The 25,514-nt window shown below is 33.3% G+C and overlaps 3 protein-coding genes across 4 annotated transcripts; all 3 read right to left on the bottom strand.

Moving 5' to 3' along the window:
• Positions 1–4,063: 4,063 nt before the first annotated feature.
• LOC114394426 (30S ribosomal protein S1-like) lies at positions 4,064–7,943 on the bottom strand. 2 transcript variants are annotated; one of them, XM_028355998.1, is made up of 10 exons: positions 7,619–7,943; positions 7,056–7,215; positions 6,696–6,757; positions 6,160–6,319; positions 5,946–6,066; positions 5,293–5,374; positions 5,081–5,184; positions 4,592–4,670; positions 4,455–4,505; positions 4,064–4,354 (listed from the first exon to the last, which is right to left on the bottom strand). In XM_028355998.1, the coding sequence occupies exons 1-10, from the start codon at positions 7,850–7,852 to the stop codon at positions 4,271–4,273; spliced, it is 1,137 nt and encodes a 378-aa protein (XP_028211799.1). In that variant the 5' UTR covers positions 7,853–7,943; the 3' UTR covers positions 4,064–4,270. The 2 variants fall into 2 exon arrangements, with proteins under 2 accessions (XP_028211799.1, XP_028211800.1); XM_028355999.1 differs by having other exon boundaries at positions 7,056–7,218; positions 7,619–7,941.
• Positions 7,944–8,635: 692 nt separating this feature from the next.
• On the bottom strand, positions 8,636–12,732 carry LOC114396725 (probable pre-mRNA-splicing factor ATP-dependent RNA helicase DEAH5). The gene is made up of 2 exons (XM_028358855.1): positions 10,173–12,732; positions 8,636–9,807 (listed from the first exon to the last, which is right to left on the bottom strand). The coding sequence occupies exons 1-2, from the start codon at positions 12,614–12,616 to the stop codon at positions 9,414–9,416; spliced, it is 2,838 nt and encodes a 945-aa protein (XP_028214656.1). The 5' UTR covers positions 12,617–12,732; the 3' UTR covers positions 8,636–9,413.
• A 676-nt stretch (positions 12,733–13,408) lies between these two features.
• Positions 13,409–21,832, bottom strand: LOC114394421 (15-cis-phytoene desaturase, chloroplastic/chromoplastic). Its single transcript, XM_028355994.1, has 14 exons — positions 21,694–21,832; positions 21,237–21,569; positions 20,732–20,820; positions 20,427–20,484; positions 18,291–18,446; positions 17,552–17,700; positions 17,130–17,249; positions 16,701–16,914; positions 16,493–16,595; positions 15,974–16,021; positions 15,087–15,132; positions 14,606–14,793; positions 14,303–14,465; positions 13,409–13,858 (listed from the first exon to the last, which is right to left on the bottom strand). The coding sequence occupies exons 2-14, from the start codon at positions 21,553–21,555 to the stop codon at positions 13,799–13,801; spliced, it is 1,713 nt and encodes a 570-aa protein (XP_028211795.1). The 5' UTR covers positions 21,556–21,569; positions 21,694–21,832; the 3' UTR covers positions 13,409–13,798.
• Positions 21,833–25,514: the final 3,682 nt, after the last annotated feature.

Here is a 25,514-nt window from a genome sequence, read left to right as displayed (position 1 = left end):
TTATTACATTAATATGAAATATATATTAATTTTGTTAACGTTGAAAAATCTGATTAGTCTTTCTCATTTTATTTATATTTTTTTATTCATAAAATTTAAGGACCAAGGACTATTTAATATTTTTTAATACTAAAATAATAATTATATAATTTCTTTTAAAAATAATGGTTTATTCTCGAGAACTAGATCAAGAAGAGAGAAACATCTAGCAGTGAATGACGGAAAGGGAAAATGACAAATTGTTGGGTATGGTAATCGCTGGAACAGTTCATAATGAATCACAGAAACACTAAAAACAAAAGTTGATTTATCTAGTTAGTGTACTTGTTTATAGCTGGATGCAGCTCATAGAAAATGTTTTATGTGGATACTACGTACTATTACTCATTAGTCTGGTTTCTTTTTCTTCTTCTTTTTTCGATAACTCATTGGTTTGGTTTCTCACCACGGGTGTGTTCTCTTCAAGAGATAATCTACTTTGTTTCACGTCATTTGTTTATACTTTTTGGTAATTACACAAAGGTGGAAATATTTATTTTTATATTTGTTATAAGGTTATAAAAAGAATTTTCAGATATTTTTATTTTTAGAAAAATTATATTTTCATGTCTTAGATAGTTTTACTTACATGGTTAAAGGTAGGAAAATGATATGATGAGAAGTTATTTTTTATCACACTTGTCACTTTCACTTTTATCTATTTTTTATTTAAAGTATATATTTTAAATTTTAAAAATATTTCAAAGAATATTAAAATCTAACTAAACATATTTTTAAATATGTTTGTACATAATTAACATCCCAAGATATGATATTCTTTGAAATGTATATAAACTAATGCTTCCTTAAGCATAAAAACGGACAAACAAAACAAATGCTTCCTTATTGTAAAGAAATTCAATAATTACTTATGTGGCATGTTATGACAATGACACCTTCCTTATAATATGAATCACTCCTGCTAACTTTCACGGGATGATCAAACTCTCTTTTTGGAAGAAAAAAATAATCCAAATTCTCTTATTAAAGAAGATTGAGCTTCTATTATTGACCTGACTAAAATTACCTACTTGTTTTGGTTACTTGATTGATATTTTCTTCTCGTCTTTAATGAGTCAGTTCACATAAATGAAGAAGAAAAGCAAATTAGAGAATGTAATTAAAGTAATTTACCTTGAAATTGTTTCGATATAACTCTAGTTCAATTTTTATCCGTCATTTAATGTTATAACAAAAATTAAAAAAATAATTTTCTTATTTATATATATTAGACATATTTTTAATAATTTATAATTTTTATTTTATTTATTATGTTATAAGAATATAATTATAATTATTATTATTATTTTAATTAAAGTTTAAAATTACAGAAAATAAATAAAACAAAAAAGTTATAAACGACAGGTAAAAAAGTAATAACCTACCAGCCTCGTAGTTAGTTTAGTGGCTTGGTCAACAACAATGAGATCATATACTCTGAACTTTGAATTTTACATATAAGGTTGACCCATGCACTCTTTACTTTTACCAAAAATATTTCTCATTTTTTTTTCCATCCGTTCCTGTTCTTATTAAATAGCAGTATAGGATTAGAAACACAAGAAATACTACTAATAATCCACACACTTTAAATATATGTTCCAAACATACTATTATTAGCTGAAATATAATAAAAAAATTAAAATTGTATAGATTTCACTTTTCATTGGTGAGTCTTCACTTAGAAAGATGTATAAAAGAATATCTAAAAGAAAATACAGCATCACCAATTTATTTAACAAAGATAATTTATTTCAGTCCCGTGCGTGGCTAACTATAATCACAGTAAAAAAAAAATAAAGATATAAAAATCGAGGGGGAAAACCAATTATATGTAAAAAAGATATCAAGTCATTAGAATAATTTTTAAAAAATATTCTTCATCTCAATATTTTATTTTATTTTAATCAATTATACTAAGAGATCAAGTTATTTCAAGAATAATTCTGAAAAAATTATTATCCATCTCAATCTTTTATTTTATTTTAATCTAATGATTAAAGATGATTTACTGGTTAAAATTATTAGGATTAGTTTGATTTACAAAAATATATGGTATTGGGTAGAACAAATGTAACTATTTCATATTTCCATCTTTAATTTAGAAAAATACTAGGGGACAGCACAAATGAGAAAATGATGAACAATAGAAAAACACAAGTTTTTGTTGCTCAACAAATAATGAGCTAACTTTTTGTCTAAAATAAAAAATTATTTTTTATCAATATTAATTATTATTTTTTATTAGAATGTTAGTTGAATGATTGGAACCCACAGTTTTCTTTTTTTTCTTTCCTTCAACTCCCTTTTTCCATCCATTAAGCCATTTAAATTTGCCATGACTTTTTCTCTCTCCCCATGTACCCCCGCTCTAGGCTCCTACTCTCGCTCTTGTTCTTAATTTTTGTTTGTAATAACTACTCTAGGTATATTACAGTAAATTTTACTACATTATTTTACTTGTGATGTTGATTGGGCATCCAACAATGTATAAAAAAAAATTGTTATGTATTGTATTATACATCAAATATATCCTTAGATTAAATAATAAATGAATGATGAGAGTTAAAAATATTTTTTTTCCCAAATTGCTCTTATAGTAATTTAATCTCTTCTTATAGTAATATAGATTGTACTTATCTTGACGAGTCTTCACTTAGAAAGATTTATAAAAGAATGTATTATATATAGAGAGAAAGGTAATTGGTAAAAAAAATAATGATAATATATATAGTTATAAAGTGTATCTGTTTGGTTTATACTAACTTTGTTTGAAAACACAATATATAAAATAAAATAAAAAGAGTACGTGATACATATTCGTAAAAAGTGTGAAGAATTAGTGAAGAATTAATCACTTCCATTAAATAAATAAAAAAAACAGTATGAAAGAGTATACTAAAAAACGTGTTCCCCGATTTCGCACTTTCATTGCTTTCCTAACTTTAGAGTGGAAAAAAAGGAACACTAAGATAATCTTTTTTTTTCATGGCCATTAAAAGTTTATTAAAAGTAAAATTAAACTTTATAGTGAAAAAAAAACAAAATATGTAATATTTTGTTAAATTTATTTTAAAAAATAAATATGTTTTCGAAACATGATAATATAAAAGTCAAACATCAAACATGGTATATAATATACAAGAACAATAATATACAAATACTTATTTATTTTAAATATTTTATCTAACATTTTTTTTATTTCTTTGTTTTTATCACATTATAAATCCCAGAATACTTATATCACATTATAAATCCCAGAATACTTATATATATACTTTTTTTTAAAAGTATCTTATAGCTATATGAAACATTTTTCAGTATATGATTAGCCACGTCCGTTGGCACTGAGTTTGTGAAGGGTGCCACGTCTAGTTGCTGAAGCAGGCGTAGAGATGCATGCATGCAATGTTGTCAAAGTAGTAGTACTGTTGCCACCGCTTCCTTCAAAACTCATATTGTTGCCACTCTGATGAGGTCAATGTATCTGTATATATAACTTACCTAGCCTGAAAGATCTCCAACTGATCCAATATATCTCTCTCTCTCAGCACAAAAATGGAGAGCCAACAACCGGAACGTTAACCGTGACACTGCTGCATCTGCTATCCAAAACTTCGCTCCCATCAATAAAATCCAACACTTTTGCGCGCACAAGAATGGCTTATCTACGACAGCCCCTACAAGAAAGCTAGGATTATAGGGCTCTAATACATCATCTCCCAAAACCTTTACTTGACACTCCCCGATCAGGTGGCATTCTCACTTGTACGAGGTCAAGAGTGGCCTCCTCGTCATGCCTAACATAACATCCGTCAAGGCCAGGGATCTTAGTTTTAACATAACATGTTTTCATGTCATATATATTATATACTACATGTAATTCCTGTGGCCGTTTCTCGATCGTCTGTACGTGCAGATATTATATTGTACGTGTTTTCTATATAATCAATAATGTATCTGCATGTATTGATTATTATATTCCCCATTTTGCTAAGAATAATATATATATATATATCCGGTGTAGCACAAATGTGTTGGCAATTCTGAATGAATAACTCGAGTAATGTGCATGATTTTACAACTAAGAACTTTTTTTAATCTTGAACATTTGAGGAATAAGAAGATCGGATATATAATAAATACACTCCATATATATATAATGGCATGCATGTAACTGTACAAAATCGATCGCAGTGATTATCGGAAGAAAGGTCTGAGTGAATGAAATTCAGGGGACACGCTCCAATACTCGTTGTAATGCCCTCCTGATACCTTCCTGATCAAGGGATGTAGTGAGATGTATCTCCTGCACCTGCACCACGGGACAAAACATTTGAGACATTTTTTAAATGTGTATATTTAGGTTAAAGTGGCCCATTCCATTGGGTTAATTATTTAAGGAAATTTGTCACCTGTCTTCCAGCCCGGGCAAGTAGAGTAAACCTTTGGTTCGTGGGAGGTGCCTGCGTTGCCAAGTTGAAAGATTCAGAAATTCGGAGAAATCAAAACTGAGACCAAAAAGAAAAATTGTGAAAGCTAGCTGCCTCACATTAGAAAGCCAAAGCTGCAAGTCTTGCGAGACCACTCTTTTTTCAAACCCTTGACGGCTGATTCTTACGTCATATATTCTGTCACAGAATGAATGTATTCATACCTTAGAATTAGAAAAGTCATCATCTATACACTTAACACACACTGTAACTCGTTCAAAAGTCATCTAATTGGTGTTCGCATTCAAAAGCATTAACAAACTGCAGGGTGCGAAACACAAGAATTGAATCATTAATACCATAATTCAGATCATAGTGCTTGTGGGACAAGACGTGCCCATGATTGTTTCTAGATGAATTTCAATTGCTGAGACTCTTAAGAGTTTGCCTTCGTTTGTCCGTATAGAAGGATTTATTATTCTCAGACTCAGCCATATTTTCTTCTTTTGTTAAATGAAATATTAAACCGTGTGGGGCAGGGTATGGATGTACCTCTGAATGCCAATATTTCTTATAGTTAAAATTTTCAAATAGTGATGGAAACATACCCATCTTCCTGTAGTAGCTCTTCAAGGATTGTTTCAAGCCCTGGAAGAGGCTCAATGCTACCGCTATCACCACCACTCATAGAATCAGGATCAGCTGAACCATCCTGAAATATCATAAATCAAAATAATTTCCTCACGCACATGTTTCTGTACCACCATATCATAAATCATAAATATATACATATGTATGTATATTTTATGTCAATACAAACCTGAGGTATTACTTTGTCCAGAGTTTCTAAGAGTGGATCTTCTTCTAGCTGTCTAATTGATAGGTTAATCCTTGATTTTCCCCTGCACTAACTTAGATAAGTCAAAAAAATGATTTCCGTAAACACACGACAAAATGTAGCAAAATAAAAAGAAAGTTTAAAGCATTTTAGATCTAAGAGTTAATTCATGACACGGTATAAAAGGCTCTATAGCCACATGTTCCATTGTTCAATCCTTGTTGCCCTTATTTTTCTAAAGAAAAGTTAAATTTTTACACATTCTTTGCATTTTCCATGCTTCAAGTCCAAAGAGCTCATGCACGAAAAATCATTTGTGCATTCATTCAATAGCTTAGAGCATGTTTAGATGTTAGTTGCAGGAGTTCAAAAGTACTTTTACTCCCAAAGCAACAAATTCTTCCTTCTCCATTTTATGTTTTGGAATTCAGGAATGTGCATTGGAATTTCCAAAAAGTACGTTTCCAACTTCTATCCAAATATAGCCTCGATCTTTTGAAATAGTTGGTTCACAACAAAGCAACACATGCAGCTTCACTACACTTAAACCCAATGATATCAAGGCATGGATTTAGTCAACCAGAAAGAATACAACAGAAAATTTGTTTAAAAATCATAACTATTGTGAATCTCACCAATCAATACCAACAACTTTGGCCCTCACTTCATCACCTACTTTTAAGATATCTCTGACATCCTGAATTAGATCCCATGACACTTCTGAGACGTGTATTAGTCCAGTAAGGTGATAAAGACCTGCATTCATTCTGTGATGTCACTTGTAACTTTTCCATGATAAAGTGAAAAAAAGAAACTGTAGACATATTATGAACTATGCACAGTAGTTACCGTCAGGGAAGCGCAAATGAACAAAAGCACCATAGTCCTCAACATAACCAACTCTTACTTCAAAAATGTCCCCTACATTGACCTGTTTTGAATATTTGGACCAGGCAGCTTCCTTTTCAGAGAAGATCAATTTCTTGTTATCCTCATCTGCTAGAATTACCTAAAATTAGAAGAAACTGCAATTTATTTATAAATTTTAAACAGCCATTCATATAAACATAGGAAGCATATTGAAATTATTATTGCCCAATTCAGAGTAGAGCAAAGGATTATGATACCATACTGATGCAGGAAGCACTAAATAAATACTTCGATATGCAAAACATTTAGGAATTAAGATTGTGTTATTTTTCAAGGTCCAGATAGTGCTTGAAATAGCTCAAATCATATGACTGCTGTGCAGACAAAATTTACATTTGTTTTCTAGATTCTGGGAACGATGGTTCTTTTAACATAGCAGCTTCAGGACTAAACATTGTGTTCGATTCACCAAAAAAATGATAACATATAATATTCATCATTTAAAAAATAGTTACCTTCACCGACATGATTGAACCAATTAAGCCTTGTGCAATTTCTTGGATAGATTTCTCTGGTTCTACACAAGAATCAGTCACAATAAGTGAGCAATTGAAACTCCACATGCTACCATTACTAACGTAGCAACTAAAATATATCCAAACAGGTGATTAAATGGCATGCTTGAGATAAGCAATAAGATTTTTATTTTGTGGGAGGGGGGCTCTTCAACATAGACACAGAGAATGTCCAAGACAAGTTTGAAATCTCCCTTCTCAACCACCAAGTCAACCTTATAACCCCATTCGGATACATTTAGGAAAAAGTAAAACAAGAAGAATATAGGAAACATTGAGGATGAACATATAGATGGATACCTTTAGAAGCATGCACTGGACTCAATTGTGGGAATGGGAGAAAGCCCATAACAGAATAAAACCGAACCAGCAGGCCTCCAGAATTAAAACCTTCAACCCTACCATTATAAATGACTTTACTATCTTGATATGTCTTTGCAGCCTTCCAATCTGACGATCTCTACTTCATTGCAGAAATCAAGTATTAGAACACCACATAAGTGATAGAAACTGGCATTAAAGCAAAACTAATGACTAGATTTCATTTAAGTACTAGTATTGACTGAATCACAACCTGACCATTTAAATAATGCCACAGAAATAATTGATTGGAGTGTGTGTGTGTGTGTATATTCCATAATCATCTACCCAACTAACATGTTGTTGGGTAAAACAATACGATCAAATTCCTATGTTATATTACATGTAAAGAATAATATGATTATTACTTTATATCTATATTATGTACGTGATTATAAATTGGTTATATGATATGAGTAACTGTAAGAATGAGCAAGCATTGCATGAATGAATATGATGACAAGAAAAGAAAAGTAGAGTAGTAAGAATAAGAAAGACAGTACCCGAGCCTGACGAGCGTCATCGAGTGGGTCTGGAGGAGTAGGGCGTTGAAGAAGTCCAGAGTCGGGATTTTGGTCAATTTGGGTATTGCCAGAGGCAGAGACCAAGACTTTAGCAGTGTGATAGTGATGCTGCCATTGGCAAGGTGTCTTCACGAAAGGAGAAAGGTGTGACTGTGAGAGGAAGGAGGAGGAGATGGAAGTGAAGGAGCCCAACGTTGCAGAGAAGATGGGCATTCTTGTTTGTTGTTTGTTATCTTTCAACTTCAACTCAACTAAGTTAAGGTCGCTTCCTCCACAGCATTCGTTCGGATTAGATTGGTCATTGGATGGATATGAGCGATACATAGATAGATTGCAATGGAACATAACATGGATATGTTCCAAGTGTCATTTCTTGCACCACCAATCTTTTATGCTCCCCCTCCTACATGGTAACTTGTAATCGTGGCATAAACCCACACACTTGTATTTTTTTTTTCTTATTAATTGGTAAAACCAAAAAAAAACATTAATCTTATTTATTAATTAAAAATATTCAATACTTTTTCTATTTTCAAGACATTAAATATATACTTATTTTAAAAAAAAATGTAACTTTATGTCGATCCAGAAATAAGATAAATAAAACATTTTTTTCATAACACACATTAATATGCCTCATATCCACTGGCCCAATCCTTTTCGTATAAAAAATTTTATGGATTAGTATCCGGTAATGTATGGGATGGGATAGGCCCATTGTTGAAATTATATATGGTCAGTACTTATTTCGACAGAATTTTTTTTCTTCATCTATGGCGATTTTTCTATTTTGAGCTGTGAATACAGGTTAAACAGGGTGTTGAATAAACATAAGCTTTCATTCAGATTTATCTTGGATCTCATGACACGTAAACAAATAATTGATCCAGTAGAGACTAGAGAACAACAATTTCTCAAAGGAAGACATGCTGGTGTCAAGTTGATTCGCTTAGATATATGCCCTTTGGGAATAACTTGCTACTCAACGAAAGGTTGTGACAAATGTAGAGTACATTGTATATTAAAAAAAAAATCCGATATACAAGTTAAAATAATGATACATGCATTTGTTCCAATACAAACATCCAGTAACTTGGAGGACAACAAAACAAAGCCCTCACTTTTCAGGTGTTGGTCGCACTAAAATATTGACGCATTTCATTTGATCACTATAGCTTAGTGCACATAGTTGACGATGAGCTGAACCTTTCTTTCTTCGTATGAACCGATATAGGTGACGATCTTCTGAGTCCTGACCAGAGATAAAGAAAGCCAAGGTAGAAATGATACTCTCTACCAGGATTCATTTTCAATTCTTGATTTTGTTAAATAACACTCACTTTAGCCATTCTTATCTGGATGGTTTTCACAAGGTTCCGTACACTCTCACATGCTACAGAACAAGATTCAACCATACCTTTGTCATACAGCATCATGCATAATTGATAAATATTCACTCCTAAATTTGAGCATTTTAGCAGAAAATAAGCCATACTGATCTCAGGATATCAGGGACAGCAGTACACACAACTAACTTCTAATGCCCTATAGTCCTATGTGAATTTTTAGCATGGGTATTTCATTTTCATACCAAAACTACATCAAAACATATTGGAAAACATCACTCTCCAGGTTCATTAGATTTCCTCAGCTCATTTTTCACATATACATATATCTCTCTCAGTAAACAGAAAACAAATGTAGTTATGGACAACAATCTTGTTTATGGATAAGAAGAAAAGTACATTTAAAACTAAATGCAATATATAACATTTCATGCACGGCGCTTACTCAAACGCCATGAATTTGGCTCATGGTATCTATCGTAAAGTGGTTCTAAACACTCTTGGCGCTTTCGCTTGCTCATCTTCGTAGGATCTGCCACTTTGAAGAATTTTGGAGCCAATTCAACAAGCCATTTGGGGTCTATGACAGTGACCTCACGCATATATTCCTTACTTGTCATCACAAGCTCGTGGTAGATGACCCAGTCTGGCTGTCTCTGGAACAAAGCTGAACTTGGATGGATATATACAGGCTGGTTCTCAACTAGAGTCCTGTAACCTTCCCGAGGGTCCTTTCTAGCAACATGGAAAAAGAATCCTGCAGTGATAGCCTTCCTGACTTTGGTGAGGTTATTTCCAGCACTTACAACCTCCAATTTGTACCTGAATTATGAATATCCACACAGATAATTTAGAATCAAATTTAATATAATTAAATAATAATGCATGAGACTATGGTGAACATAATAATAACTACAAACCACAGAAAAATATTGGTTAGAATCTTGACAACAGGAAGCCCAAAGTCAATACTCAGGGTATCCCTTTACATAAAGAGAACTCCACCTTTCACTATATATTGAATTTTATACTAAAAAGCAAGAGCATTTGTAAAAACATTGGGAACCTCAATAATTTTGTGCATAATAAATATATCAAACATAAAAACACAAACATAGAACACGGCAAAAAGAAAAGACTGAAACCAAAGCAAATAAAATATTTAGAAGAATGTATAGATATCATACTTATCCATGATGGTGAGAAGCTGTTTCCTGACATCCTGTGCTCTTCTTAACGATCGGGATTGAACAAAGTTCTCAAAACACCACGGCCCAGAAAAATTCTTAGCTTTCCAAGCCTCATAAATAGCAAGTAGTGTAAGATGGTCACCTTCAGGCTGGAAAAACTTTGCCCTCTTCTGATCTGCTTGGGCTTGTTTTTCCCTAGGCCTGTGAAAAATATTGCCAGTTTGGATCATGGAAATTATGGTTAAAATCTCATCACTGCAGCCAAGTTCCACACTGGCAAGCAGCATCTTGGACAATGGCGGATCCAAAGGAAATTCTGCCATTTTCCTCCCCAATTTGGTTAAAAGGCCCTCTTCATCCAATGCTCCAAGACTGTAAAGCTGCCCCATGGCAGAAATAAGTGCTTGGGTTGATGGTGAATCCATAAAATCAAAGGACAGTAGATCGTTTATGCCCATAGCTTTCATATTGAGAGTAGTTGTTGCCATATTTACCCTTTGAATCTCTGGAATTGTAGTGGGAGACATCTCATTCCTATATGCACTCTCAGTATAGAGGCGATAACACTTCCCAGGTCCAGTACGCCCTGCACGTCCCGCTCTTTGTTTGGCTGATGCTTGTGAAATTGGAGTTATCACCAAAGAATCAAGACCTTGCTTTGGGTTATAAACATTTTGCTTAGCAAATCCAGGATCAATTACATAAAATATACCATCGATAGTCAAAGAAGCCTCAGCAATGTTAGTAGCCACAACCACTTTCCTTTTCCCAGGAGGAGCAGGTTCAAATATCCTAGACTGCATTTCACTTGGAAGGGCACTATAAACCGGTAAAATGATCAGCTCCGGAACATTCTTACCTAATCCCTTCATTCTCTCATGGAGTGATTGGCAAGCAAAATCAATCTCTTCTTGACCAGTCAAGAAGAGGAGAATGTCTCCTTCAGGTTCTGTCAAATGTATCTGTAGAACAGTGATTAAGGCTGCATCCAAGTAATCACTTTCAGGCTGTTTAGCATAAAGTATCTCCACAGGAAACATTCTACCAGGAATGGTGAAGATGTTACAGTCAAAGAAATATTCTGAAAATTTTTCAGCATTTAGAGTAGCAGACGTGACAATCAATCTCAGCTCAGGTCTACGCTTCACAAGCTGCTTCAGCAGTCCAAAAAGAAGATCAGTATAAATAGTTCTCTCGTGGGCTTCATCAAGCATTATAACAGAATACTGTGACAGATTCTCATCAACCAATATTTCCCTAAGGAGCATACCATCTGTCATGTACTTGATGACGGTATCCGGTCCAGTGCAATTCTCAAACTGAATGGAATAACCAACTTCCTCTCCCAATCGACAACCAAACTCTTCTGCAACCCTCTTTGCAACCGACGTCGCAGCCACCCTGCGGGGTTGAGTACATCCAATTTTGCCCTTTGTGGTGTACCCCGCTTCAGCGAGATATTGGGTAACCTGAGTAGTCTTCCCAGAACCGGTTTCTCCAATCACTACCAACACCTGATTATCATGCACAGCCTGAATCAATTCCTTCTTTAACTTGTAAATCGGCAAACTCTGCCTCTGCTCCTGAATAGAAAGCTTTGACTTCCGCCCAAAGGTAATGGTTTTCCCATAGGCCTCTTTCTTCCATTCCGGCATATCATAGGCGGATAAGCCAACACCCCGAAGCTCATGAGCAAGGTATCTTTCGCCTGTCTCCGGCATAGGGTCTTCCCAAGGGCGATTGAGATCCTTTGGAATTGAATCAAACACTGTACGGTGTTGTTGTTCTCGCACTTCCCTGCGCTCCTTTGTAAGTGCAGACTGGAGTGCAGCGGCACGACTCAGAGAACCTTCTGGATTCTTGAAAATCCTAACAGGAGACATATCCACTGAGTATTTAGTCTGGCCTTGCAAGAATGCAGGTTCATCCTGATTCAACTCGATCTCAAGATCCTCTTCAGCATCTTCTTCTTCTTGATATATGAATTCATCTCTCTCCTCTACATTCAAGAAACCGGAAGCAATCAACTGTTTTGCCTCCCATATTTCCGGAGAGTTCATTGTCTTCTTCAGCGAAGAAGAAACGTCATCTTTTTCAACAATACTGATGCCCGAAAGAGCCGTTGCATCCTGCGGAATGATCCTCAACTGGGAGCTCTCGCCATCGTGGACGAAGTTGGCGCAGTGTTTGAGGTGGTTGCTTGTAGGGTTGGGGAAAAGAACGGAGCGAATAATGGTGAAGAGAGTTCGGACAAGGTAATCAGGCATGTCGGCACCGTTGTCGTTGAGCTTGGCGTTGAATTCCTGAAGGTTCTCCGATGAGCTGGCCAAATCGGTGATGAATTCGGCGAGGACCTTGTCGGCGGTGCCGGTGTGGGACTCCAACTCGGTGCAAACCTTAGAAAGGAGCGACAAGTATTGGAGATCCTCCAAAGCCATCATCTTCTTCAGATTGAAACGCGCATAGCAAGTAGCAAGTATTAATGCTTAGGGTTTACTTGAGGCACAAGAAACAAACTGACCAATGACCATGCACAGACTTAGAGAGCGTGTTACGCGTTTCCTTCGTCTCCCAATTCCCAGGATTTGTGACATGGGCCCACCATAGATATTTCAACCTTCATTCCTCACCATAATTAATCTCAAAATATACATTACTCCAAAAATGTGAAACCACATGAAACTCCATCCTTTGGTGAGTCAAGGATAGGATAAGATATAAAAGTTACTTAAGTTTTAAATATGATAAACTCTCGTACTATTTAAAATTTAGGTTATTTTATTTACTTCAAATTTAGATAATTTGTTATTCTGTTTAAATTTTTTTATTTTATTATCTTTAGTATTATTCTTACAAATATCTTAAAAAATTGGTATCTATTTATTTAATTTTTTAATTTTAATTTATAATTATTTTAATTTTATATGTCAAAAAAATTATAAATTTATATATAAGATAATACGTTAAATACAATTTTTCTTATCGATAATATATACAGTTATAACATTATGCAACTATATAAGTTAATATATATTATTATATACATTGCATTTATTTTGTTTCCGAAAGTATCCTTCTTGAGAAACAATTCAAGACACAATTGAACACTATACGTGAGAAGTATCTTTACCAACTAAATTTCAAATTTTAGCTTGTCATGTTAATAAAACTAACCATTTTGTCGGTGATATTTATTATATGTTATTTTGTATAAATATATATATGATTGTGTGTAATATACAATGCATATATATATATGTAATGTGCCTTTCTGGGAATAATTTGCTACTCAACGAAAGGTTGTGACAAATGTTGATAAATAAAAAAAGTGGATATAAACAAGTTTGAATAATGACATATTTCTTTCCAATACAAACATTGATCCAGAAAATTGGAGGATAACAAAACAATGGGCTGACTTTAAGTTGACACATGTCGTTTGTTCCGTATAGCTTATTGCACACAGTTGACGACGGTGAGCTAAATTTCAGAAGCTGAGCCTTTCTTTATTCGTATGAACTAATAAAGTTGAAGGTCTCCTGAGTCCTGACCACAGACAAAGAATGCCAAAGTTGAAATGATGCTCCTGTACTCTACCATGACTCTTTCAATTCTTGTTTTTGTTACACAACACTTGCTTTAGCCATTCTTTTCTGGCCCCGAGTAGCTAGTAGCTCAGAATCCTGCATAATTTTTAAAAAGCCTCAATGACACCAATGATTAGAAAAACATTCAAATCAACCTATGCAGAAGATCAATCCTCATTAAGCTAATTCTTTCATATTAATTTCAAATAATGTTCATAACCGAAGGTCTTTTGCATGAGGGGGGCATTGGAGATACATACAAGAATCATTCAGAGACAGCATAAGTTTTGAGGATGATTGGAACTTAATAAAAATGTTTCAATCAAAAAATTAAAGTGGAAAGATTCATTAAATCAACGAATAAAAGCTGAGAACTTCAGTGTATGATTTCCACAACACAATGTAGCGTTATTCATCCTGCTGAATTCACAATCAAGTTTCTCTCACAAAATTACCAAGAAAGCATGTATATATAGATTATCACATTTCTTGCTAATGTATTGCTGCGAGTTACATAGATATTTTTGTGTCAGATTTTACCTGTACAATAGCCTGTGCACAAAGCTTCCCAGAAAGAACAGCGCCTTCCATTGAAGCTAAATATTTTTGTTTTGTGTAATCTCCAGCTAAATAGAAACCTTCTATAGGAGATCTTTGAATGGGTCGACAAGGTTCACAATTTGGAACAGTTTTGTAAACCGACCTGAAACAATGTAGTCAGTTCCATTAGGATTCAGAACACAAATGTCACTATTAGTTAAGTAACAACAAAGACATTCCAAATCCATCTTTATAAAAGAAGCTAAAAGAAATAATCCACCCTCTGTGGGTATTCAATCAAACCTTGGTGTTTTAACAACATGGTACTTGAGAATCTTAGCTTTGCTTTGGTCTGCAGAAATTTCATCAGGAAAGAGTTTGGCAAGCTCAGTCATCGTGGCTTGAATAATATCATCGTCACTACGTGAAATCCATTCTTCGGCTGGTGCAAAAACCAACTCTAACATTGACTGGTTTGGGCTATAATATTCCTGCATTACAGTGAAACAGTTACTCAAACAACATTCCAACATTTGATGATATCACCATATGCAGAAGAAATTCAGCCTCAAACAACAAGAGTATTATATAAATGTCTGAAAACTGAATTAATTTGTAGAGAGGGTTTACTGTTTATCCAGAAAGCGCTATCTCCAACTCATTTAGGTGACCCTAGTTATATATAAATATATAAAGGAATATGCTAACCTAGACATGCAGTCCACAACTTTTGCATGGGTTGAGGAAATAAATCAGTGCAAAACATGTATGAAGTGGTTTCTACCTTGCAAGTTACTGACATGTCAGCATATACACTCAGAAGGGGACTTCTGCATGAAGAAAAATATAAAATATACAAGATGTGAGGTAATGAAAATACTTTATTTATAATCCACAAATACCATCAAGAAAGCAAAGAAGAAAAAAAGTTCATTTCACACAGCAAAACTTAAGTGATGTTCATCCCTAAAATCCCCAGACACTTGGAGATACACAACACAATTAAAAATCCTCTAGCAAATAACCAGATTGTATCAATTGCAATCGGAGTAAAAATATTCCTTTTATCCTTAGCAATTGGAAATTGTAGATGAAACACTACCAAATACACAATCACAATAAACCACCTCATGCTAAACCCCATCAACACCCTGAATAAATTCTTGAACAAACTCTCAACCAAGTTAAGCAAACAATGGGAGAAAGGATCTCCTTGGCCACAAATTTTTAATTCCCTTTATCACTTTCTTTCTTTATTAAGTAATAGCAGAATGAGACCAATACTTCATTCCAAGATTAGGGCATGTCACAAGCCTCAATAGATATCCTCTCTCCTGTTATCACATGTTAGTAATAGATAGGTCAGTATCAATTTCCCAACCAAATAAATGACACAATATTAGAGTGTCTAGGGAGAGGATATCTTCTACACTATTTGCGTATAACAATATTCAGTTTGGCTTCTGATTGTTATTTTGCAATATTATAATGAAAAATGTTCTTATCCCTTAGTAAACATTTATGTGTTATACTTGTCAAATTTTATCAACTTATGAAGCACAAAAGTTGACTCAATATACATCTATGTATCAGAAAAACAAAACAGGCATTAAATGAACAGAATTTCTATCCCTTCCAGACATTACAGGTGTTTCAAAGTTTGAGGAAGACCTGCTAAAGAGAAGGTGATCATATGTGTTCTTCAGTTTTCTGTCAAACCTGCAAATGCGATGCATATATAGTATGTCATCACACCAGTGGAGATAATAATATAATCATTATCCACAAACATTACAAATTAACTTTGTTGGCGTTATCCAAAATTTTGAAAAAAGATCAATAAAGTGAGAGGAATTTCTTTTAAAAAAAAAATAACAAAGAATATTACTACATCAATTAGTGATAGTGACATTATTTTACCACAAAAAAAGTTAACAAATAAAGTTTCCATTTACCAAAACTATTACAACCATTCAATTAGAAGAAGAAAATTAATTATAAATTGCCAATTGTCATTAATACAATTTAAGACGAATTGCATAGATTTCTATTCCAAACTCTTCAGTGAATATTTGAGTTTTTATACATTAGACAGCAAAATGAAATAATGATGACTGTAATAATTTAATTTAAAATAGGAGTTTAACATATGCATGCATATGGTTTTCAACATCAAAAGCCATCACTTACCATATGTGAACATTTATGACTGGGACGCCAACTAATTTATCCAATCTCTGGAAATATGGAATCCCTTTCCAGTTATCTGGTAGAAGAAGCTTCAGAATATCCACTGTTTTCAAGAAAAAGAACCTAAAAAATGTTAAGGAGTGAAGATTAAGAATGTCATGAAAACAATTAATTATTACATTCGTAAAATAAGAAGAAGAAAAAACACCTGGAGTTGCAAACACATAAGCATCCCCTTCCATCACTTTCCCATTATTTAGTAAGAAGCTCTTCACCGTTCCATCATCATTTAGCTCAATTTTTTGAATGCGCGAATTTAGATGAACTTCACCACCCAAGGACTGAATATGATCAACTATCGGCATACAAAGTCTTTCGGGTGGATTGCCATCCAAAAAGGCCATCTTAGAACCATGTTTCTCCTATAGAATAATTTGATAATATAACAATTAGTTAAAGAAAAAGAGGGAAAAAACTTGATCGTAAGTTCCACAAAACATGTTTGCGAAATAAAAGGCCATCTTAAAGTTTATTACTAATCTGATTCCATTCAACTATTCTAATGGAAATAAAATGACCCTGTCAATCACACAATAATGCTAGTGAAATAGTGTTTAAGAAAAGGAAATGATCACACCTGAAGAAATCGGTTTAAAGCAATCAATATACATTGCATTGAAAGTTCATCAGGATTGATGAAGTTTAGTGCCTTAGACATTGCTATGAACACCTCATCAGTTACCCGTTCAGGTACGCCCTATAATAAGGAGAAAACATTTTGTTATTTTCAATTATTTGCAACAGACCATGAGAAGGTTCCATTCTGTCCCAGTGAAATCAACCTGAGGTAGATGAAATATATTTTAAAGCATCAAGTAAATATCAAGTAATGAAATCTTACAATAACAACTATAGATATCCTTTCTCTAATGATAACAAACAAACAAGACTTTTCTCTGCAATTTTTAAGTCGCAGTAGGCCATGACTGGTGATATAGCCAAGTTACTTAAATCTATTAATGGACTGCTAAGGTTACACAATCAAGACAAGTGCTATACCTGCTTTTTCATCCATTCTTGAACAGAAAGACCATCTTGAGCCTCAACATATGGCTGTCCGCCAAGCATAGCTGGGAGAAGCCCAATTGCAAATTTTACTTTCTCTGGCCATGTAAGCATCTCATTGTTCCTCAATATTGCCCATATTCCTGTATTCACATTCATGGCATGCAACTTGTAAATACTGGTTAACATTTAAAACGTAAAGCATAATAAAACAGAATCTTAAAAGGGGAATGATGCAGATGTAAAAATAAAATTGGAGAATTTAAGCATCAGTTGGTTCTTTTCAGAAGAGAATATGTTCCTGACCTGCAAACCAGATTAGTGAAGAAAGAAATAGAAAAGAATATAGAAACCAAGCTAAACTCCAAAATGCTTCTTCTATGTTTGGGTTTGTAATTTTTAATTTATATAAAATGGAAACAATTTAACACACCTTGATTCAATGATTATCAAATGCATTGAGATATATTCAAAATCAAAATTTGACTAGCAAATCGTGTTAAAATTTTCAAGGAAACTAAAATTTTCTTCATCTGAATTCTGGTTTTCGAGCACTACTCATAAAATAGGCAGGATAATAACTAGATAGTATTACACATTTTATGGCAGACAACTACAAATTCTGCATTGTAGGATTTCCAAAGATAAAGGCATTCAATGTACTTTTTATAGAGACATCCAACTTCAGTTAGGTATATAAATATACACACATACAATAGGTCTTACATCTTACCATTCAATGGGGAGGGAAGAACTTCAGGAAAATCAAATCGACTAAACTCTCCAGGCTTATTTGGCATAGCAAAAATCATAGAATGCTCTTTCCATTGTAACCGATCATTAATGCCAAGTTCTCCAAAAAGGTTCTGCACATTAGGGTAAGCCCCAACTGTGGGGAGGGGGAAAAAGTTGTAAAGCAAAGATAACTGCAACATAAGGATTCCGATAATTGAAAGATCTGTATTGATTAAATAATATGATTTCCAATAAATGATTCATTTAGAAAGAAAAACTAAAAAAACATATCAAAGTAGTTTAATAAGTGTGGCATGGACTAACTCATCCAAAAGCTCTGTTAGGAGGCCATATTAGACTAAGAAAGTTGCAGATGAAAAACTGTGTTCTCCGAGAATTCTGCATTAAATAGTGTTCATACAATTTGATTTCTACATCTATGCATTAAATAGTCAATCTACAATAAATGCTATCCTATAGCTGGGATAACTAATTAACGAGATAATTACAGCTGTATAATCATGTAAGATCTGCTGTTTTGAATTGCCAACATATTTGTGCCAATAACAAATATTCTGCAATTTGTATCAATTAATAACTAATATTCTGCTAATCAATCCCATTGACACCCCCCCTCAAATTGATACTAGTAAGTCTAAAAGCATCAATTTGCTGACTAGGAAATTATGACACTGACGTATCAAGGATTTTGTGAGAATGTTAGCGAGTTGAACATATGTAGAAACATGAGGCAAGATGATAACTCAATGGTCATACGCCTCCCGAATTGAGTGACAATCAACCTCTATGTGCTTCGTTCTTTCATGGTAAACAGGATTTGTGGAATTTGAATGACACTTGTATTGTCAGCATGCAGTGGAGCAGGTTTTGCTTGTGAAAAATCAAGCTCTGAAAGGAGACCGCGAAGCCAAATAATCTCAAAGCATGCAGTAGACATGGCACGGTATTCTGCTTCAGTGGACGATTTGGAGATTGAGTCTTGTTTCTTGCATTTCCAAGAGATTGGAGCTTCCCCTAAGAACATACACCAACCAGTAGTGGATTTCTGTGTGTTTGGACATCCATCCCAATCAAAATCACTGTATGCTTGAAGTTGTATTGATGCACCAGTAAGGAAGAAAAAACCACAGCTGGAAGTACCAAGTAGATACTTAATAATACAGTGTACTGCTGAAAGATGCAAATGCCGAGGAAATTGCATGAATTTGCTAACTGTGTGGACAGCAAATGAGATGCCTGGTCTAGTGATGGTTAGGTAAATAATACTTACAGCCAGCTTACGATAGAAAGTTAGGTCTAGTAGAAGGTCACCTTCATCTCGTCGCAATTTCAGATTAATTTCCATTGAAGTTTCAACAGGAGCATAATTAGTGAGACCAACTAATTGAATTAGATCTTGAATATATTTGTGTTGATTGACAAAAATTCCTTTTTGTTGAAAGTGTACTTCTAACCTCAAGAGATGAGTGAGTTGACCAAGGTCTTTCATGTGGAAAGTTGAATGCAACAAATATGTGCCAATAATAACAAATATTTTGCAATTTATGTCAATTCGTAACTAATAATATTCTGCTAATCAATCCCATTGACAGGCCAAATTGCCCACTCAAGCTATAGCCTTTTGAACTTGGACAAAACACAATATAACCCAAACCTTTTAACTGAAATTTAATTCTTAATCAGAAGAGTGGGGTAGCAAGGATCAAAATCCTAACTATTTGGTCATGAAGGCAAAGGCTTTGATAGTGTCAAGGATCAACTCTACCAATTATGACCTTTGTTTTATCTTTTTTTTTTATCGAAAAATATTAGTTTGTTAGTTTTGTTAGAAATGTTAGTGGAAAATTTAGACCTGCGACCTCTCACCCCCCCTTTTGTTATCTCTTTAATTTTATTCTCTAGTGGTTTCTTTAGTAGCTCTAGAAATATTCCTGATCCTCCAGCATTTTACTCTTTTTTCAATCCGCTTTTATCAAAGGAAAAAAAAGGCTCAACAAAGGCATGATATTATTAAAATGAAAGCGGAATTTTTTTAAGAAAAAAAAACAAGTTAAGGAAATGGATGCATAGCAGAAAAAAAAAAGAGTTAAACCCAAGATTTTAATGAACTTACAAAAGATGTGTAGGCCTGTCTCGTACCAGTCTCCATCCTTGTCTTTCCATGCAGCAACCTTAGAAAATGAAACAATAGTATAAAAACACAATACATTAAAATTGATTTATTATAAATATGTTGTATATACTGTGGTAACCTTCAACAAACCTGATGATGAAGTTATAAAGCCAACGCATCAAATAGATTATGATGGAACAACACAAACAAATTTCTTATTTCATTAAACAGCTTGTTAAAATAATGAAAAGAAGGCGCACTAAGTGACAACTTATTGCCGAAAGGGATTAAATTAGCAGGAAAACCTTTCCACCTAGAACGTCTCTTGCTTCCAGCAATATAGGTTTATGCCCAGCATCAGCCAAATATTTTGCAGTTGATAAACCAGCCAATCCTGCGATAATTTGAAACATGCATCAATCCAATAGACAGAGAGGCCAAAACTAATGTGCAAAGATTAGTTTGTCTTTAAATATCCAACATGATATCAGGGTACCTAAAATTCCATAACTTTTTTCCTTACCGACACAGGACTGTCACAACACAATGTAATCAAGCATTGAGATGCGTACATCTATTTAATCACAAAGAAGGAAATTCCTAATGCGTAGCCCAAGCTGGCTTCGAAGTTTTTTCTAACACACACCAACATTAGAAGACCATGCACGAAATGAAAAGGGTATAACGAGTCCTAATCTGAAAACACCCAGAACAACTAAAGCAAGAAAAAACACAAAATTGGAAGCAAAGATACAATTTTTTATGCATAATACGAAATGGGTATGAGCATAGGCATAGGTTGGTTATTACCTGCACCGGCAATAACGATGTTCAAGGGTTTTAGAGGACGCGGAGAAGCACGAAAGGTGGAAGACAAGTAAGCAGCTTCAACGAAATTAACGGTGTTTTCGAGCTCCGGGCGTGGATAATCGACGCAAACGACACGCAAGGGAGAGAAATGGTTCCTCTTAGGAGCACGAATCGGAGCGGGTCGCAAAGTAAGACCCATTGAGTCGCTCCCGCCAAATGAAAACGAAATTGTGGCGTCTGAAGAAGCGAATTTGGATATGTTTCTGGCGCCAACGAGATAATTGAAGTTGGCAGCAGATATATAGCCACAAGCGGCCATTGGGGAAATAAAGCCTGAACAAAAGAGAGGAGTGTTAATATTACTGTTGCAGAATTCAGGCACTTTGAAAGTAGATTTGGGAAAAAACAAGAGCTGAAGAAGTGAAAAGAATAAGGTGGAGAATTGAGTTGAGAGTACCAAGCTTGCAGCGGCAGAGAGAGAGAGGAAGGTTAGTGGTAAGCAGTGGTGAAAGCACCACGGCAGTACGTAGAAGAGAAGAGAAGAGAAGAGAGTAGTGTCGTGTGGTGTGTTTTAACGTTTAAGAAATGAATGAATATTCCTGAGTGGATTGTGAGGAAGATTACGACAAAGTGTCAAGCCCCGTCCAATGAAACGACAATAATACCTACCTGTCTTAGTATTACTAACGTTTACCTCTCTGGCCAGTACAGTGACTAGTACCCACTATATTAATTATATAAGATAAAAAAGAAAAGATGATTGAAAATAAAACTCTAATTAAATATGAAGAGTATTTTGGAAGCATTATCTTTGAATAACAAAGAGTTTATATATATATATATATATATATATATATATATATATATATATATTTCAGTCAGGAGAGAGAGTATTATTACGTGACTACGTCTAACTTCTTCCGATGTCCAATACAACCAACTTTCTCTCATTCAGACCCATCCCTACCTACATTTTATTTCTCATTATCACATACCGTGTTTATTTTTTAAAAAAACCTTCAAAATTTGATATTTGTTCATAAATCGAGTGAACAAGATAATTACGCCAAGAACAAATTTAATGTAACTGAAGAACCAAAAATCAACCAAAGGATAACTCAAGGTATATGTAGTATATATTCATTTTTTTAGAAACATATACAAGTTACAGCTACAGACTTGGTGAACAACTGAGCATTACTCAAAAAAGTTTCCTGCAGTATTAAAAATGAGGAGAACCCAAAAATGCATGAAAAAGTACAAAACAAGTTCCAGAACATTTCCTCTACATGAATTCCTGATAATATTCAGAAAACATTAAAAAAAATCATCACCAATCTTTAGGAAATGTATATAAACAGATAGATCACTTACAAAAATTTGCTATTATTGTCTGGTCTTCTTACTAACTATGAGCATATAAAGCATCACAAAATTAAATTCAGTTTCAGTTAGGAAAACAAAGACAAAAAGCAATATCTTGCCCCAATAACTCAAAATAGTGCATAAATGATTATATGAAAAGACATAGATCGAGGAGCTAATGCAACAACAACAACTAAGCATTTTCCCACGAGTTGGGAAGGATCAAACGACGCCATAGTGTTCTATTGTGAATCATGTCCACAGACAATCCATGGATCTCATAGAAAAGCAGGATCTAATACTGAAAGGAAATATTTGTAAAGAAATACCTTTGGGTTTGATTCATTCTTTATAACCTGAGCCTGAAAAAGATCTAACGGATCTGTGGCTGCCCAATCTTCATATTTACTAGGAAAATCTACACTAGATTATCAACAAAAGATAGAAAAACCGCAGTGAATACTCAAAACACTCAGGATTAGACATGTGTAACAAGTAACATGCAGCGAGACCAAATAGCATGGTTTGCACCATAAAATAACTATTCCAACCTCAAAAAAATTAGTAGAAAACAAGATAGAATTTCTTGCTTTGCATGCCACTCATTGTGAGTTTCTACAGTATTCATTAACATTTATCTAATAGACTAATACAAGTTCCACTTGAAGGAGAGACAGGACAAAAGGAGTGCAAATGCATCATATAATAATATTTCAAAAGATAAACAAAAAAAAAAAAGTTAAAAGGGAAATCTTAACAAGTGATATTCTCCTCGAAAAAAGAAAAGACAAAGACTTGAATACATGCCCAATAACTGATGTCACATTAAAATGCGCAGGCGATCCAAGAAACTTGTCATCAAATTCATGAACTTCCGTGCTTCCCCTTCTCGTAAACATCTGCTTCAAGAAGTTGTATTGCCAAAAATAATATGCAAAAAATGTAACATTCTAAATGATTTAAATGATTTTTTTATCGACAAATATTAGTTATCGGTGTAATAAGAAGAAGAATCTACGGTATAATTTGTATACATTGTTTTTTAATTTTTACAGTATCAAACAATCAGAAATGATGTCAGTTATGAGTCTTAAAGTAATTACTAAAAAAGTGAACAAAGTTATGTTTTCAGACATGAAATGCGAAAGGAAAGGAGTACCTGAGCGTGAGAGAGAACAGAACCTGAAAAAAAAGAAAAGGCACGAACAAAAACGTAGTAGTAAGTAAATAAGTAAAAGCTCACAACAACAACAACATATCCATCGATGAGTGAGTTTATCTGACCATAAGAACTTTGGGGATAGGAAGCGCCATCTTTCTATCTCTCTCTGCTTCTGCTGTTCCTTCACCCCTTATACGCTAAAATTAAACTCAAAATAATTTAAATTAAAAAATATTTTAATTTTTTTTTTTTAAAAAACTAATACGGTATAACAACAAAAGGATAAATTTTTATTTATATAATTAAATTCTATAATATCTTAATTTATTATAATTAAAATTCGTAATAAATAAACATTTTTAACATATAAATTATATTTTGGATTGATGATAAACAATTTATATTATAATGTAAAACTATTTTTAATTATTTATATTTTTTAAAATATTGAAGTTAAATTTAGAACCAAGACGCGAAAGATAAAATTGAAAATATAAAGGTTAAAAAATTTCTAAAAAAATATTAAAGGAAGAACTTCTAAAAACATTATTTTTTTGTTAGAAAACGCGCTTGAACACTTGGTGACTCAATTTTCAAGTGGCTAATTTTCACTTTTACACGATCTCGAGCTCGTCCTCGTCGCACACTCGCAATAATAAATTTGTGCTACGTCTTCAAGAATCGCTAATTTCAAGGAGGCAACAAAAATCCGATGTACTTAGAATCACCGTCGACAATGGCTGACCGAAGCAAACAACAAAACCTTTCGAGATTCAAACACATCTACTTGTTACAGTGATTGTATTGGTGGTGATGTTCGTTTTGATGCAATTCAATTAGTAGATCTAACAACGGAGGCAGCGGTGGGATGGATATGAATTGGATTCTTTTCTGAATTGAATCTTAAAAATTATTTTACATTTTTTTCTTATAGTAACCACCAACATTTTTTGAAATACTTCAAAATTATTAGTGTTACTTTTTTTTCTTTTTACTTTTTTTATTATTTTTTTCATACATCATTCATTTTATTTTTATTATCTTTTGACCCAAGATCCTTCTTCAAGATATAATTTTTTCTGCAATTTTAGTCTGTTTATGCAAATCTGTATAACCTAAATTTTTTTATAAAAATTAAAATATATATTTTAAATGTTTTTTTAATAAATTTAGTTATAATTTTTATAATATTTGTGTAAATATTTTTACATTAAGTAGATTTTTATTTTTGATCTTATTATAATTAATTTTAATCTAATAATATATTTTTTTACGTATATAAAAAAATTAATTATTGAATCAAAATTAATTATCACAATTTATTATATTACATTAAATATACATTAAAAATTTTAATGTTATAGGTCTACATGATATGTGGATTCGTATAGGTTATATTTACATTCAAGATCCAATCCATTTTAGTCAATATAAATTTAGTCATATCCAATCTATATTCACTTAAATGTTATAAGAATTTTTTTACTCCAAGCACCTTTTAATGAGCTTAATGTATGTCATTTAATTATAATCAAAATATATTTTTTATTGTTATTTTATAATATAATAATATTTGTAGGTATTGATTTTGCACTCTCTATTGGTTGTTAGTAGAAAACCAGGACCTGGGTTTAAATTTTCCCCTTTCCCATATTTCCAACCAAAAATTCAAATTCAACTATTGAGACAAAAAAAAGGGGAGAAATATGATCATAATGAAGAGCTGCATCGACTTTGCAACTGACAATCTC

Source organism: Glycine soja, chromosome 18 (assembly GCF_004193775.1).
Source record: "Glycine soja cultivar W05 chromosome 18, ASM419377v2, whole genome shotgun sequence".
In the NCBI taxonomy this organism is placed as follows: domain Eukaryota; kingdom Viridiplantae; phylum Streptophyta; class Magnoliopsida; order Fabales; family Fabaceae; genus Glycine; species Glycine soja.
The sequence above is the reverse complement of the archived record's forward strand: the minus strand, read 5'-3'. Positions and strand labels throughout refer to the sequence as shown.

Excerpts from the sequence above, each read along its gene's own strand:
- LOC114394426 (XM_028355998.1), bottom strand. The coding sequence starts at position 7,852 with ATGCCCATCTTCTCTGCAACGTTGGGCTCCTTCACTTCCATCTCCTCC. Across the intron at positions 5,375-5,945 it reads AAAGTTGTTGGTATTGATTG|GGGAAAATCAAGGATTAACC; the intron begins GTGAGATTCACA and ends AAGTTAGTGCAG. Across the intron at positions 5,185-5,292 it reads TGGACAAAGTAATACCTCAG|GATGGTTCAGCTGATCCTGA; the intron begins GTTTGTATTGAC and ends ATGATATTTCAG.
- LOC114396725 (XM_028358855.1), bottom strand. The coding sequence starts at position 12,616 with ATGATGGCTTTGGAGGATCTCCAATACTTGTCGCTCCTTTCTAAGGTT. Across the intron at positions 9,808-10,172 it reads CTTCTCACCATCATGGATAA|GTACAAATTGGAGGTTGTAA; the intron begins GTATGATATCTA and ends TTCATAATTCAG.
- LOC114394421 (XM_028355994.1), bottom strand. The coding sequence starts at position 21,555 with ATGGCCGCTTGTGGCTATATATCTGCTGCCAACTTCAATTATCTCGTT. Across the intron at positions 18,447-20,426 it reads GACAGGCCTACACATCTTTT|TTGGGGCTTACCCTAATGTG; the intron begins GTAAGTTCATTA and ends CCCTCCCCACAG. Across the intron at positions 16,915-17,129 it reads CTTTAAACCGATTTCTTCAG|GAGAAACATGGTTCTAAGAT; the intron begins GTGTGATCATTT and ends ATTATTCTATAG.